The sequence below is a fragment of the Sebastes fasciatus genome, chromosome 5 (genome assembly GCF_043250625.1).
Source record: "Sebastes fasciatus isolate fSebFas1 chromosome 5, fSebFas1.pri, whole genome shotgun sequence".
Classification (NCBI taxonomy): domain Eukaryota; kingdom Metazoa; phylum Chordata; class Actinopteri; order Perciformes; family Sebastidae; genus Sebastes; species Sebastes fasciatus.
Window position 1 is genome coordinate 27,507,215 of NC_133799.1, and position 17,717 is coordinate 27,524,931.

Sequence of the window (17,717 nt, forward strand, 5' to 3'; positions counted from 1 at the left end):
CAAAGTGGACGCTGGCCATCTGGGCCAAGAGTTGAGGACAGAGTCGTGGACACACAGACTGCCTGCAGGACGTGCAGTCATTAGGTGGTGGTCAAGTTTTAAGGCTTTTGAAAAGAAATCAAACATTTTAATTTTAATGATCACAAATCACAAGTGTCACAGTGACGTGTTTTATATGGTGCACTCTGATGCACAACGGCTTATGAATCACTGCAAAACCTCAGAGAGACACATTGGTTCCTTTTGTGTTGAATGATTTATTACCATTTACGTCAAATTATACGATCTGTTATCCTGTAAAACACATTAAAGGGACATCAAAGATTACACAACGTTGTTTTTAAAAGCTAAAATGTCAAAGTACATCCACACATCTCAGTCCAACATTTACACTCTGCACCCAAGCAGTCCATTGATATTCTCCATGACTTCCACTGTGTACTTTGAAATGCATTAACACACAGTGGCATGTGTGAACCTGGCAGCCAAAACTGGCAAGCCAAGAATAAACTAGGTAATTCAATCGGAGACACTTGCGTCAAGGGACTGACCTCTTCCTGTATACAGTAGCAAATGGATATACAGTAAGGTTTGGGGAAGCTTATGGAGAATCTGAGCAGCAACAATGATTCATGAACATTAAGGGGCAGAGTTCTTACAGGTTGGCATTTTCCTGACCTAGAAATTGGCTTTGCCTGTCTGTGTGGTATTTTGTTGCACAGGTAGAGGTTCATTCAGATGTGGCAGAGCAAAGCAAGTTGTTGGTATTTTGGTGGAAATTGGGTGTTAGACATTCCGCTGAGAATAGATGTCTCAGTAGTTCATAACCACGTATGTTTCTGGTGTAACATCATAAACATATTTAAATCAAACACTCTCCAGCCAATAGATGCGTTTAAATCAGCATCAAAAATCAACGTTTGATGTTAAAGCAGGAACATCATTAAAGCAGCATTTATCTATCAAATAATATGGATTCTTACAGATACTAAGACCCCCTTTACACCTGGCATTAAAATGCGTCTCATATCCAGATTGTATCTCGATTACATTTACACCTGGCATTAATGTGTCTCCAGTGTTTGAACAGTTCCGGTTCCAGAAATGAATTTCCCATTCATTCATTCCATTGACGGTTCAGAAAATCCTTATATAAAGAGTTTTAAGCATGGAACTAAGCCAACCAACTACGATATGTGACGAGACCATAAAACATTTGATTCGGAGCAAAAATAAAAGGCAAAGGTACAAGACTGTGTACATAATTATTTTAAGAATGAAGGAACTACTCATCCCATAAACCATTGCAAATGACTCGCCGCCTCTGGAAACTCCCTAAAAAAACTTTAAACTGACCATTGTTGATCTAAAATGAAGACAGATTCAGTAACTGCATGGCTTATTTCTCTCCTCAAATGTTTTCAGAAACACATTTTGAGCTTTTTTCGTAATATAAGAGAAAGTTTCCAAACGAGCCGACTTGTTGGTCTGTTTTGAAATCCGGGAGCAGACCATGGAGCAGCACGTACGAGCGCGTACCTTCACAAGCCTTTCACGGGTGCGCAAAACATTTCTATGGTAGCAGCGAGCTCCACCAATCGGAGACGTAGCTGTTGCACTTGATTGTTGGTAGTATAGTTCTTCGCCATGACATCGTGAATACAATTTTTTTTTCTTAAAACAAGGTTGTCGAAATCAACATAGCAGGATGGTCAGAGCAGCGTCCATTTTTATGTGTAGCGTTGCCATAATGACAAAATTGCTACTGTTATTTGTGCTCATGAATTACTGATTCGGGTGTCAAGACACAAGTTTGAAGAGCTTGAGTTTACACAAAAAGTGCATTTAGTGGAATAGGTTACTCTTTTTTTTGGGTCTAAAATGTTGAGAACAAACAATGAGAGTAAAGCAGATAAACTTTAATAAAGACATCACCTTACAACAAAATCGTGCAATCAACTAATGTCTTAACTTATTTCACATCATATCATCATTACAAGAAATTACTTATATATTACACATAAGACACATAACATGATTGAACTCCTCTGCACTTGGAACACGTTCAATCACACTCACCCCATCTTAAGAATAGTTCGCCGCCTCACATTTTAAATAGGATTCTGCAGCTGAATACAAGATTAGACGTTAACATGGACTTTTCTCCCCGTGGACTTTGAAGTAGGGCGACACAGAGACCTAATTTCTGCTAGATAGAGACATATTATGTGGGTCAGCCTCCCGGCCAGTTTTCACAGTTTGCATCCTCCCAGAAGGCATTGTGATTCCATATCTTGTGAATAAATGGCGGTAATATGTCTAGGTTTGGCTCTTGAGACAGTCTGTTCATATATCTCACTGTCTGCACATTGTGAGTCGTCGTGTTCCCTGTGGTTTGTGACACGCCTCCCGAATCCATCTTCTGCACCATCCTGATCTCACATAGTTTATCTGGTGTCATTGACATGATTAAGACCTGAACACATATGATTGAAATGGGCTTACATGTCTCAAGGGTCGTTGTACTTCCTGTTTAAATATACTGTATGTACATAATCCCTTTAAGGCTCTTTGGTAACACATTATTTCACAGTGACTGTGTTCAATATACGGAAACCTCATTTACACTTTCAACTATAGTCTGTGAAAGCCTCCATGTTACATAATGTACTTTTACTGGCGTGACAGTACAGGTTGTTACCGTACGTGTATACACTGTGTACTTGCACCCCTGTAAGTGCATGATGTAGAAGAGAGATTGGCATTAAGTGCTTAAAGACTATTTCGTTCTCCATTTCCTTAGTTAGGAGCTCTTTGTGCTGTTCAAAGTGCTTTACAGATGATTAACAAACCAATATGATATATAAACTATATGTAATGTATATAAATCACAAATGGGAGTAATAAAGCACCCCAAACTGGAAAATCACAGAAATATAAGATAAGAATGTATTAAAAAAACTAAAACAATATAATAAATTAACAATTAACTTCTTATTATCGTAATTTCTACTATAGAGCTTTTGCCAGCTTTCAACTGCTTAACTTCACTTATAGACTGCTCTTTATTTAATATTTATTTGGTTATCAGGATTTGCTTGTACACTTGCGTCTCTTGAAGGAATAGTTGGACATTTTGGGAAATGCACATATTGTTTTCTTGCCAAGGTGGTGTGAAAATGGTCGGCTTGTATATCCGCCGTCCTCGGTCTTCCGGTTTCCCTTTTTGAATGACGAATACAGACTAGCGCGGCCTGTTGGTGAGGAGGATTATTTCATCTCACACAGGCACAGAACGTACATGCTAACTGGCCGTCGGCTATAGTCTTTGCGGTGTGTTCGGGTGCAACTTGTCGGCCGAGACAAAGGCGACGTGAGGCGACACAACATGTGGCCTTCGTCGGTGCTAGTTCTCTGATGTCGGTTTGGTGTGTCCTCAGCTTTAGCATAAAGACTGGAAACTGGGGGGAAACAAAATCCCTATTCCCCCTCCCCACTTTACGCCCCTGGCCCATGTGATCTCATCACAAGACGGTCTCTAGTTAAGTAGTTGTTAGTAATATTGTTCATCTACAGATTTCAGGTTATTCGGTTGTTGTCGTCAGTGAATGTCAGCTTGGATAAAAGCATCAAATCAGTGTGTATAAGATCTATTTTAAAATCACACAGGATCCAGACCTGCAGTTTACTTAAACTAATGAGCCACAGAAAAATGATGTTGCTCTCAGTGGCCCAATTTCGAGCCACGTCCTTTTGGCTGATGTTTCATCTGTTGGTGATTCACGAAAGGACTCTCTGCTGTCATCATAATCTTCCCTCTTGTTCATAAGTTACAGCTGTGGAAAACAGAGCAATCTCTGAGGACCACAGATGGTGGTGGTGTGTGTGAGTGCATTTTAATTTGTGTCTTGTTATGCATATGTACAAGTTTGGGTGCAAGATAGAAGCATGATGAAAAAGATAGAGAGAGAAGAAGATCTACTCTAATGAAAGTGGCAAATGCACATTTGCATAAAATAAATTGTCCTTTATCTGTACTGTTCTGTGAAGGTTTTATTCTGTTTAAAGGTGCAATATTTGAAATGCATAGCATTAATATAGCAGCAAACAACTATTTGCTATGTAAAGATATAGAGGAGTAATGTCTACCTGAGCAGTGAATAAAGTCTCTCTCCCTCTGCGTGTGTTGTAATCCGAGCTTCTCTGTGCTTTACGTAGCCGGTCCGGCCGCGGGTGCATGTGAGTCTGTTGTGCTCCACTGTCTAGCTAATCGCTAATTGCTTTGAATTTGGAATTTAGCGCCTTTAGTGAACCAAAAATCAATCTTTTCAGTATGAAATACTAACCCTTTGCAGGGTTCATAGGTGTTTATGTCTTGTGGTTAGGCTAGTTAAGTCAGAACTTCTTTCCCTCACTTTTTAGAAACAGAAAGTTTTACTTTCTGGATCCTCGAGGCCACAGGATCCACAGGCACGTGTATGTTTTTTTTATGTACAGTATGAGCAGCAGCATTCATTGTTTCTCATTGCTGATGCTCACCTTGAGATTGGCCATTGTTAGCAGACTATTGAGTTGTCAGGAAATTATAAGAGTTCAGCAGAGTTTGTGGCAGTGATTGAAACACTTGTTTGCATATTCACCTTGTCAAGGTGAGTCATACAGTAGGCATTGGCAAATGACAATGTTGTTGTGAGAAATGGTAATCAGCTCTGGGGAATCAGGCTGAATACAGCACCTGAAATTAATAAAAAAACATCACTGTGATGTATGTGCTTATAGGTTAGCTATTATTGTGCTGATATAAAGGAATTCATGGATGCTGGGAATCCAAAATAATTTTGCAAGCTTAAAGGAGTTTTTACATCATTTTAATATACTTTTTTATAAATCAACATTCATATGTATGGTGTATTGCACTCAGAACTGTCATGTTGTGCTGTTGTTGTAAACTGCAGACAACAGGACTTCTGAACTGTTGCAAATAGAGCTGTTCCGATACAGATACCAGTATCGGAAATGTGTCCGATATTGCCCAAATTCGGGGTTCGGGTATCGCTGAGTACGCAGGGTCTATGCACCGATCCGATACCAGGGTTTCCACCAGGCCTGAGATGACTCCCCGCCAGGCCAAAGCATCGTGGCATCATGTATTTTTAAGATGTTTTTTAAACTAAAATGTATTATACAAGTAGCGAACTCCTTTAAGGAATAACTCTAAGGACAGTGTGACGGTGAGTATGAAGTCAGCTGTAACTAGCTGTGAGCGTAGCAGTGCAGTGTGTGTACAGTTTAGGCTGTCGTCGGTAAATAAATACTACAACTCCTCAGGATACAAACCAAGTTCCTGTGTCTTGTAGGGTTTTTCCATACGTGACTCTTCGCGTCAGCTTAGCACGGCAGGGATTTACGTCTCCATTACAACAGAGCTACCTGCTTTGAAGGTGTGTAACCACGGCTGTGACTAGTGGTCAAAGGAGCGGCTGTAAAACGGTGATAAACACATTTCATTTCCTATATTCTTCACAATGAAAGTCCCCTGTTATATTGTTATTTAAAAGCTTTTATCATGAAGCAGCAAAATCAGGAAATGTTGGTTTTCATCAGCAGCAACTTAACACGACTATGCAGCTCAATGCGAAACAGTTAAATAAAGCAGATATTTGAAAGTACAAACAGGGAAGCAGGAGATTCTGTTAGAAGCTACAAAAGTACATCATATCACATCCATACAGGGTCAGCAGTAAACAGCTGTTATTATAATAATAATAATAATAACTATTTTTTTTTTATCATACTGGTATCGGATCGGTACTCAGTATCGGCCAATACCGCATTTTCCATGTCTCTACTGCCTAAAAGTAATTAAAAAGACCTACAGTAGCTTTGTTGCTAACTAATTGTTCGTTTAATTTTCTATTTTCATCATGTGCATAAGACAGCTTTGTAGTTATTGGGAGGTACCTTTCAGCTAGGCTAGCTGTTTCCCCTTTCTTCCAGTCTTTGAGAAAAGCTAGGTTAAAATGGATATGAATATTAATCTTTTAATCTAACCCTGGGCAAAGAAGCAGCCAAGAATATTTCTTTACTTATTTTCAATTCCAAATGTATTTCTGGATATGGTATGACAGAGGAAAGCAGAGGGCATAGCACTCAAAAAAGAGAAGTGAGAGATGTATACAGATGGATGAAGGCCGCTCATTGTTCAGCCTTTTATTGGACAGACCGCTCTTTATGTGGGGGAGTGAGTGGTGGTGGGAGCGGGTGAGAGACATAGAGAGAGACGGAGAGAGAGAGAGAGAGAGCACTCAGGAAGACACTGGCCTACATTTTATCCAGTGGAGTACTGTGTCAGCTGCATACACACATAGAGGTACAAATTCATTTATAAACCACAGGCACATATGTATATACATTATCACACAGATCATGTAGACCTCATGTCAGGTCAATGTGTTTCAGTCAGAACCGGGGAAGGCAATACATGTTTGATTTGATATGGTCTGAATGTTTAAATTGGGCTGACTGTCGGCAATGTCTGTGGAATTTCGATTAGTTTACTCTTTCTGCCAAAGCATCTTTCATTCTCTTTTTAAAGATTATTTTTTTTGCCTTTATTTGACAGATGACAGTGTAGAAATTGGGGAGAGAGAGAGAGAGAGAGAGAGAGAGAGAGAGAGAGAGAGAGAGAGAGAGAGAGAGAGAGAGAGAGAGAGAAAGAGAGAGAGAGAGAGAGAGAGAGAGAGAGCAGAGAGAGAGAGAGAGAGAGAGAGAGAGAGAGAGAGAGAGAGAGAGAGAGAGAGGGAGAGAGAGAGAGAGAGAGAGAGAGATATGACATGCAACAAAGGTCCCAAGGCCAGAATCAAACCGAGGACGTTGCAGTTATAAGGTATGCGCTGTAAACTTGGTTACGCCAAAGCATTTTTCAACATAAGCCATCAATTTCAGATATTTAAGATAGCATTGTACTTATCTTTTTTTTTTAATCAAAAACATATGTCATGAGCTGGATTGCTGTTTTTGTAATGCATTAGTCTGCTGCTCTGTCTGATGGTACCAGAGGCAAAACAAATCTTACACCATAGTTTGACATACTTACTGGATGTGTGGGTGTCAGAAGAAGAGCCTTCAAGATGGACTTGGAGAGACTCAAATCTTGAGGTTAAACCAGCCCTAAAAATGTGTATGATACAGTAGTACAGCGATGATGGCAATGTGCCAGAGCTCTTCTAAATGGCCCCCATCACCACACAAGTCAAATTAAAGAATTAAGGGACCTTAAAGGTGCTAAAATTCCAAATTTAGAGCATATCTATGATCGAGCACGAACAGTGCAAACAACGGCAACAGTGCTGACAGAGCTAACAGTGTTAACCTGGGTGCGAACCAGAGGGTGGGTGCTACGCTTCCGCGGCGCCGCCGTGGGTCGGGACAGCGTTATCAGTTTATATTGAAAATGAGAACAGAAGCAGGTGGTTAAACAACTGTTCATTCGACCTGAAGAGAAGTTGGTTGCATTGTATTCTTTGTTAAATAATACTGTTCTACCTTTTGCTTTGAAAATGAGTCTGAATCTGTAAATCAACGGATCATTTTTCTGAGGTATATCAACTTCCCAGTATGAACACTGAAAAAACCCTTATTTAAATCATTAGGTCCTAAAAGTTGTAAAATGACTAGCCGAATACAGAGTTATTTTCGTGCTGTCGTTCATGTGACTGAGCTCGTGACCGAAGCTGGACCGAGGGCTGAGAGGCAGCGTCAAAGGAAACACTACTGCGCCCAATAGAGTGGAAGATCGCTGGATGATCCGGGTAATTTTATCACTCGGCAGTTGAGCCATTTTGGCTTCATGCGCCACTGACCAACTTTCATAGGAATGAATGGGAGCCCCTCTCCAACACTGTGTCCAGTTCTCTTTAGACATCCATGGTGCTGTCTGCTAGCAGTGCCAAAGTATAAAAGTAAAGAGTTCCACTATGTTAAAAGCAACAAACTGAAGTGGTTCGCAGACTAAAACCAGGTCAGTGGGTCACCTGTTTAAACAGCGTCTTTGACTTGTTGCCATACGCACAAGTGTAATCGCCTGCACTAGTTCATATGCTGTTTTCTCTGTGTACATGTCTGTAGGTGTTTCTGTTGGCTTTGAATGCAGCGCTGACTTAGTGAGTCATCTATGACCAGCTGTTACAGCAGCAATAGATTCTGCAGAGCATTTATCTTCACTCCACTGTCAACACTCCGAGTCTCACTGAGCTCTACATTGAGCTGTTTGTGGTTCTTGGATAAGACATCAATGCTGCCGCTGTATCAAATCTATACCAGCCTGCTGTTTCTGCTGCTCGCCCTGAAGGTAAATGTGCTTAAAGTGTTTGTCGATGAACAAACCAGGCTGAGGGATTCTTAGAAATCATTGCACACTGATGATGGGCTACATAGCCCAGGGTTATTATGCCCAACCTAGTATAACTTCATCAGTGTAGAAGCTGTAATGTGAGGCCAGACACTGGGGCTTCAAAATGTAAAACGCTACGTTGTTGATGGCGCAGTCTGTTTTTGCAATATGGGATGAATAGTTGAAACATTGCTGCTGCTGCTGCTAAAATGTCTAAATATCCATGCAAACACAGATAAGTCTTGGCATTTTGGCTTATGCATGTGCAAAATTTCACAATAACTCAGACCAAAAATAGCCACCAATGGCGTCTAAGAGTACGAATGTATGCACAATGCTTAATCGGTGTTACGATTATGAGGGGGTCTTTGGAAAATGTTCTCCCGTGTTTGAGAACCCCTGGTCTACATTATAGTACCTGTTGTACATGTAAATCAACACATTTTTTCAAAAGAGCAAACTGATTTCATTGCAGAGAAAGAAAATATAATTATATTCCAGCATATCTTGATACAAGATTCATTTTAGCTTCAGGTGTAAATTGGGTAATTTTAATGTCAGCACATTCAAGGGTCAAGGCTGATTGATGTTGTTTTTCTGTCTATGGAGCGTTTGCTGCCTGCGTCTGCAAATGTGAGTGACAGAAATGGGTCACGTCTATCGTGTAGCAGAAACACAAGAACAACGTCACGAGTTTGTATAATGAGAAATGCGAGGACACTCCATTAACATACATTGATTTTTACCACCTCATTATAACCCTTAAGTGACTAAAAGCATACCCTTTTTCATGAGGATGTGTTGCCAGCTCTCCCTCCCACACAGCAAGGTCGTCTCTCATGTCAGCTGTTCAATAACTGAAACAAGAACAAAGCATAACTTATGTCTGCAATATTAGTTTACATAAAACAATAACACCATAAAAAAAGAGTGACATTATTGTAATTTATTTTAAAAAGCTGATCACACAAAAAGAACAACATTTCAAAGTTGTGAAATGCGGGGTACGCCCTGGACAGGTCGTATATACACCGATCAGCCATAACATTAAGACCACTGACAGGTGAAGTGAATAACATTGATTATCTCGTTACAATGGCACCTGGCAATGGCTGGGATATATTAGACAGCAAGTTAACACTTTGAACTTTGTGTTGGATTTAGAAAAAATGGGCAAGCATAAGGATGTGAGCGACTTTGACAAGGGCCAAACCGTGATGGCTAGACGACGGGGGCAGAGCATCTCCAGAACTGCAGCTCTTGTGGGATGTTCCCGGTCTGCAGTGGTCAGGACCTACCAAAAAAGGTCCAAGGAAGGAAAAACGGTTAACCGGCAACAGGGTCAGACCTAATAAGGCTCATTGATGCACGTGAGGAGCGAAGGCTGGCCCGTGTTGTTCGATCCATTAGAAGAGCTAGTGTAGCTCAAATTGCTGAAAACGTTAATGCTGGTTCTGATAGAAAGGTGTCAGAACACACAGTGCTTCGCGGTTTGTTGCGTATGGTGCTGCGGTGCCCATCCTGTCCTAATGTTATGGCTGATCGGTGTCTATATATAATTTTAAAATAATCCATCCATCCATCCATCTTCAACCGCTTATCCGGGATCGGGTCGTGGGGGCAACAGCTCCAGCAGGGGACCCCAAACTTCCCTTTCCCGGGCCACATTAACCAGCTCTGACTGGGGGATCCCGAGGCGTTCCCAGGCCAGAGTAGAGATATAATCTCTCCATCTAGTCCTGGGTCTTCCCCGTGGTCTCCTCCCAGCTGGTCGTGCCTGGAACACCTCCCAAGGGAGGCGCCCAGGAGGCATCCGTGCTAGATGCCCGAACCACCTCAACTGGCTCCTTTCGACGCAAAGGAGCAAGGACTCTACTCCGAGTCCCTCACGGATGACTGAGCTTCTTACCCTATCTCTAAGGGAGACGCCAGCCACCCTCCTGAGGAAACCCATTTCGGCCGCTTGCACCCGCGACCTCGTTCTTTCGGTCATGACCCAACCCTCATGACCATAGGTGAGAGTAGGAACGAAGATTGAACGGTAGATCGAGAGCTTTGCCTTCCGGCTCAGCTCTCTTTTCGTCACAACGGTGCGGTAAAGCGAATGCAATACCGCCACTGCTGCTCCGATTCTCCGACCAATCTCACGTTCCATCGTCCCCTCACTCGCGAACAAGACCCCGAGATACTTAAACTCCTTCACTTGGGGTAAGGACTCATTCCCTACCCGGAGTAGGCAAACCACCGGTTTCCTGCTGAGAACCTCAAATTGCTGAAAACGTTAATGCTGGTTCTGATAGAAAGGTGTCAGAACACACAGTGCTTCGCGGTTTGTTGCGTATGGTGCTGCGGTGCCCATCCTGTCCTAATGTTATGGCTGATCGGTGTCTATATATAATTTTAAAATAATGTCATATTATAATTGAATTAGCTCATTTAAATATCTCAACATTGAGACCACAGTTGTGGAGTTGTGAGACATGAAGGAAAAAGTGGTGCTTGGACCCATAAAATGATTCATACATTTTATTAAATCACATTATTTAGTAATTATTTGTTATGTCAAGATGGGTAATAACACTGTGTATATATTTATCAAGCACTGCACTGCAAATTTTAACATAAATCTAAATTTTCATTACTGGGACTTAAAAATGCCCGTAGTTGCAGAAACACCCACATACGTTTTCTTTCTCTCTTGCCAGTTTTTCCAGTTCTTTAAACTGTACTATGAAAGAAAACCTTTAAATGTATTTAAGATAGGTAATCCATCACATTGAATTATTTATTGCATGGTTGTTGTTTTTTTTATCACCGTGTTGATGCAGTTGTCGTGAGCGAGGATAACTCACTCAGCCTCCATAAAAAGATGCTCATAACAGCAGATTTGAGAGTTGGCAGCTGAATTTTTAATTAAAGGAAAGATCGAACTCATTAGTCTCTTTCACAGCGTCCATGTCTGTATCTTTACTTCTTGATTTAATTTTTAAACATAGTTAACAGATGCAATGTTCTTCAGCAGACAGTTATCCTTTCTGGGTTCTCAAATGCACCACTATGAATAATTTTGAAATGCCCCACTGTAATACAACATAATTATACTGACATAAAAAATACAAATAAAGTGCTCACTGTGATGGATTACCAATTCTTCATAATGCACTCGAAGAAATGGAAAGAAATTGCTGCATAAAGAGTAGGAAATCAATCAAAAACTACAAAAACTGGAATAGTCTTTAAAACAAAAAACAAACAAATAATAATCAATGCAGTAAAATAAATCTAAACATCGTCTAGTCAACACAACCCCGCGATCATAAAGTGTGTTTTGTAAAGTGCAATTAGCAATTGAGAATGGAGGTTATATTTCATTATTTACTCTGGTTCAACGGTTCAATGTGTTTTAGAGCTTTGGAGACTAAAGAGTGTTGTTCTGAAAGAGTCAGAAAAATATTGACCAGCTTCAAGGAGAATTCAAGGGAAGCGCATTGATTTGAGATAATGTTTATTCTCAAGTGTCTTAGACTCCACTGATGGTGCAGGCCATTCAGCTGCCTCACTCTCGCTGTGTGTATGCGTGTGTGTGCGTGTGTGTTAAAGTGTGCATCGCCTCAGACAATATCCTGGCTGATGAGTATTGAGTGTTGACATTTCTTGGAATCCGAGTGGCAGTTCAGTGAGCACAGCAAGAAAACTCAAAAGTGGGTCAGTGTCAGCACGGCCGCTTCACTCCTTCTGAAACGCGTGTGTTTGGCCTCAGCTAAACTGCAAATGCAGGGCAAAAACAACAGCCACCATTGTTAACCATTATCTCCCCCCACCCCTCCTCCACTCGAGAGCCTGCCGTCGGCTCCACCAGAGCCTGCCGTCTCTAAGCAGCTGTCAATCACTCACGAACTCCGATCAAACGGTCAAACTAGGCAGCGCTGATTAATAGCTGTAAAATGAGAAAGTTTGTTACCCGTGTTGCCATGTTGAGATCAGTTGAGGAAAGTTGCCCACTAGCCAGAGCAAACTTTTTCAATTTACAGCTAAACAGTACACTACAAAATGTTTCTGAAAACATTTGCGGCAAGAAATAGGCATTACAGTAACAGAATATTGATTCATATTTGATCAGCGCTGCCTGGTTTGACCGTTGAATGAACAGCCAATAGGAACGCTCTCTCTCTGAAATGACCTGTGAGTCTTCCGTCATGGGCTAGATTTTTTTGAAGCCTGAAAACAGAGCCATGAGGAGGTGCAGAAGTCTAGTTTTCTCTCAGAATACTTGAATTACAATATGCTGAAAGGTTATTATGGATTTTTTGTTCAATGATGCCAAAAACATTCTGCCTACAGCAGGGTTAACATATTTTCTGACCCTATATTCATTGCAGATAATATCTAACCATTTGTTAGCAATATGAATTCCTTGTGCATTATACAAAAATACAGTCGCTTACACAACAATATGTAATGGATAGTGGTCTTTTAGATTCTCCTCAAAACAAATATAAACATTTATTGAGATCAATTATTGTATAAGCAAATGAAAAGAAAAATGCCTTGACATTGACAATGTATGACGTATTAGGCATCATTGATACTGACATTAACCCCCATATTTACTTTGAATGATTTCAGCGTGGAGGCAGCGGGGTGCCATGCACAGGGCCCCTGCAAAAAAAAGTTGAACTTTCTCCGCAACGCAGTGCGACATCTAGGGCTGCCCCCTCTTAGTCGATTAATCGTCATTTTGGTCTTAGTCGACTAAGATTTCTTTAGTCGATTATTAATTTTTTATGATTTTAATAACTTATTTCTAAGAACCTTGTGAGCACATATCTGGTAAACACAAGATTTAAAGTGGTGCTTTTGTGTTGAAACTCAATTTTACAGATCTGACGATTAAATCAACTAATCCATTCATCTACAAAATCGTATGATTTCTTCATCATTCAGCAAGGCACTGCATTGGCCAATCAAATACAGGCAAGAACATGTTCTAGGTAGATTATTTTGTAACATAAATCAGTTTATTTTTACTCTTAAGTCTTCAAACTAATAGATCTGTTACTCATACTTAACTTCGTATATCATATTTTATCATTTCATCATCTCTGTACCTGAAGAGACACGCCCCAACTATTGCAGCTCCTTGACACCGATGAACATCATTTGGTCGTATCTTTGTATGGATGGGCCCTTCACTAGCCCCTTGGCCAGCAGGGGGCAGAGTCTGTGACTACACCGGCAGTTCGGTGGTCAAGAAAGCAAACTGCCACACAATCCTCCCTTCCAAAAAGCAGGAAAAATATTTTCCTTAAACTATATTTTAGATGTCATAGACTCCTTTTCAGTTCCAGCATCAGTCCAGTGCCTACATCAGTCATCTGGTATCGGGGAGTTACAGTTCCCATGGAAGATATAGACGAGTCCATCGCAGCGATAATACATCTGAAACACGTCTCCGTAACCGTGGTCCCTCCACCAGGTGCACAGCTGTCGGTTCCACCCACAGGCCAGCGAATAAAACAGTTCAGGGTGCTCCATGCCGATCATGGTGAAGAAGTCCTGGTCCCCCAGGTGGCCCCTGAAGCGATACTGGTCTGCTAGTTTGGCCACATTGCTAGGCTGCAACAGTTGGTTGTAGAGAGCCGAGTCCCTCATAGCACCAAGGTCCAATAACATCACGCCGCTGTTGAAGCCTGGTAGGCCCTCGGGAGGAGGATCACCTACTCTGGTCTGAGGGTTCTCCTTACGATACTGCCAGAAGGTGTGTCTGAAGAAAGACAGAAAGAGGTTTACATGACGATGACAGTGATCTGTCGAAGAATAAAGTGCTCCACAAAAGAGAGGCATGGCTTGCTGTCAGTCATGAGACAGCATTCATGGTACAAATCAGATCATCAGATTTGTGCATGCGGAAATATGTTCCTTTGTTCCAACTGATGTCATAAAAATATCAGTCCAGACCAGAGTGTGTATTTTCGGAACAATGGGCGTTTGCTTTCGGGGTAACGGACTGTAGGACAAATGGGCTTTTTTTTTGGTCCAATGGGACATTCTTCAGACTATTTTGGAACAATGTGCCTTTGGAACAACCAAATAAAGGATAATAACGTTATATGGCTTGAGATCGCCCAACAGCTGGGATACGATAAAGATGGTAATGTAGTTGATATACACTTGTTAATGTTATATGTTGGTCACTGAACGGGGCTAGCCACAACAGTTAATGTTGGCATCAAATTGGGGTCCAATAATTTAACATTAGCACCTTACACATTCTATGTCTCAATAGGTTTTTGTTGTGTGGAGTGGACATGGGCTCTATTTAGGAGGGAAGTCAGTGAGCCTCATTGACGAAAATGGAACACGGCAATGCGGATAATTCGCATGCAGATTTTCGTATGTTCGCATCACACTGGTGAGAAGCGGCTTCTGATTGTCTACAACGTTATTTTTCTCTCTCGGGCTCACTGACAACAACATGCGGTCGCAGAAAAGTCAGGAACCATGTGACACCTCTGCCCAAATAAAAGACAAATACCTTTTGTGTTGGTGATCTTTCTGAATTTGAACTCATCCCTCTGCACAGTCTGGAACTTGTACACCAACGGTGAAATGTCTCACTTGTATTTATGTTTGGGATGTAGCACATTTAAAAAAAGTGAGAGTCAAGTCTGTTTCAGTCCACATTTGCTGAACAAACAGCACTGTGGCCAAAAACAGGAAGAAAGCTGGTCCAGGAGTGTCAGAGCATGTTGGAGTGCCAGCGGCTTGTGCCAACTCAGCACCCTGTTCTGCCAACACACCAACTCTTAAGTAGCTAAATGACACACAGAGCTTCATTCAACAAGCATTTGTATGCACAGACGTTACTTGTGTACACACAAGTAAGACCTTTAGAGGTATTTATTAATATTATCTCACTTTCTCATTTCATTTCATTTATTATGTAATGCAGAGTGTACTAAAGGGTCACTATTTTTTGGCAAACTTGACTAACATATGCTCTAGCAACAGTCCTGCTGTATTTGTAGTTACAATATATGGGATGTGTTTGCCTCAAACAGAGGTTTCTAAAGCGGGACCAGATGTTCAAAGTGCACTGAGCTACGGGAGAGGAGCTGCACTTGTCAGAAGGAGAGTTGTGAGAAGAGGGAAGTGAGGGTTCAGTTGACCTAAGCTGGAAGAGTTCTTCTGCATCCAGAAAAAGAGAATATTCCCCTCTTTAAAGTGTTTGTTTGCCTATTCAACCCCTGATGTATGAGTATGTATGAGTTATTTATCTTATCTCTCAGGAGGTACAGACAAACCCCAAGTGGGACAAATAAGAAAAGCAGGAAGAAACATAGAGTCCCGTCTACAGCCCGTCATTTTCTCACAACGGCACTTTCATGTTGCTGTGGTTTTAATATCAAGTCTATGGAGACCACTTGTTTCTGTGCTGTGGGTGTACGGTTTTATTTTTTGTTGAAGTGAAGTGTTTGGAGTATGGAACGTACTCTTTATTGCACGGACGTGTACACGCACACACTCTCTACAGAATTGAAATTATTCTTAGCGCTGGCCAAGCCTGAGGAAACCTACTGTAGATTAAATATTAATGGAGAAGTGTGTTGGTTTAAAACTCATGGGGACAGAGGACAGACTAAGCGGGTGCAGGACGGTCAGTTTTGTAAAAAAAAATAATTACCAAATCACAATTAAAGTTACGTTAATAAAATCAGCTGAGCTCTGCCTGCTCCGTTGATGCAGATAAACGCACGTGGGGAAAATTGTGTAGAATAGTAATGATTCATATTGTCGAGGGTACCTCTCTCTCTCTCCGTGCAGCTTGATCAAATCTAGTGGGAGCAGCAGATTCTCTGAGTCACTCTTTGATATTATTACTGACCTATATTCAGCAGCTGTAGCTTGTCCACACAGTTTTTTTACAATCTGTTGGTTTGGTAGCTGGGGACTTGAGGCCTCTGTAGAGCGTTTATCTTTTTTAAGACGTACACTGGGTCTACGTGCCCTGAGACACATTTACAGGGTGAGTAAGTCAGTAAGGGCACATTCAAAGACTTTTCCATTCTGCTTTTTTGACATAAAGTGGAACAAACTGCATTTGTTTTAAGTGTCATGGTGGCCATAATATAAAACTGACTGACAGCGTAGTGGTTATGAGACATGACGGACAGTAAAGCTGGAGTTAACAGAGGAATATGCAACAGGTTCTTGTGGTTAGCAATTAAACCTGCAGTAGGCAGAATGTTTTTGGCATCATTGGGCAAAAATTCCATAATAACCTTTCAGTATATTGTAATTCAAGTGCTCTGAGAGAAAACTAGACTTCTGCACCTCCTCATGGCTCTGTTTTCAGGCTTTAAAAAATCTAGCCCGTGATGGGAGACTTTGGCCAATCACAGATCATTTCATTGAGAGAGAGCGTTCCTATTGGCTGTTCATTTAACGGAGATCAAACTGATCAAACGGTCAAACTCGGCAGCGCTGATCAAATATTAATCAATATTATGTTACTGTAATGCCTATTTCTCACTTCACATATTTTCAGAAACATCTTGTAGTGTACTGTTTAGCTGTAAAATGAGAAAGTTTGCTCCGGCTGGTGGGCGGTGCTTGGTATTTCCTCAACTGATCTCAACATGGCTGCCGGGTCACAAACTTTCTCATTTTACAGCTAAAGCGTCATAAGATGTTTGGTATCAACCTTCTCATCTAACTCTCAGCAAGAAAGTCAATAAGTGTATTTCCCAAAATCTCACACTATTTCTTCAATAAATTTAACTAGAATAAACTATGTAATGGCGACACTGTTTATAAATGATCTAAAAACGTATCTGTGGCATTTCTGTTCTGCATTTTCTTGTTTCTTATCAGCCTTTCTTATATATACAGACTGTACTGACTATACTGACATATCTGAGATGAGCTAATATCGGACTAGACATTTTCTCCACAGCCCCTGAGTGAGATATAATGAAAAGGTTCCACCTGAATTTTAAATGTAAAACCTAAAACCAGCTTTATTTAATTCCAATTAACTTTCATTTTCTTTCATTTTGACCCAGCAGGGAATCAGATAAACTTGCATTTTCTTTAAATTATAAAATATGCATGAAATATTTCCATCAGGAACTATTTACAGAACTGCAGGCTTGATGCACAAAGACACCTGTTTACAATTACTAGCTCAACTCTCCGTCTCTCATATCAAATACCTCGTTTGTTTTTTTTCGTCCTCATTTTGAGACACAAAAAACCTGGAAATATTTTGGCCAACATTACATAATAACTTGCATGCTCATATGAAACACATAGGATAACTTCA

At 40.9% G+C, this 17,717-nt stretch overlaps 2 protein-coding genes across 4 annotated transcripts in view; one reads left to right on the forward strand and one right to left on the reverse strand.

The window, feature by feature from the left end:
- The window catches only part of bmb (brambleberry), a 401,249-nt gene that overhangs the window by 302,282 nt on the left and 81,250 nt on the right, over window positions 1-17,717 (forward strand). The window lies entirely within an intron of this gene.
- Window positions 9,319-17,717, reverse strand: part of xxylt1 (xyloside xylosyltransferase 1) — a 41,059-nt gene continuing 32,660 nt past the window's right edge. For both annotated transcript variants that reach the window (XM_074636232.1, XM_074636233.1), the window contains exon 5: window positions 9,319-14,156. In XM_074636232.1, coding sequence (XP_074492333.1) covers window positions 13,760-14,156 — 397 coding nt within the window. In that variant the 3' untranslated portion in view covers window positions 9,319-13,759. The remainder of the gene's footprint in view (window positions 14,157-17,717) is intronic.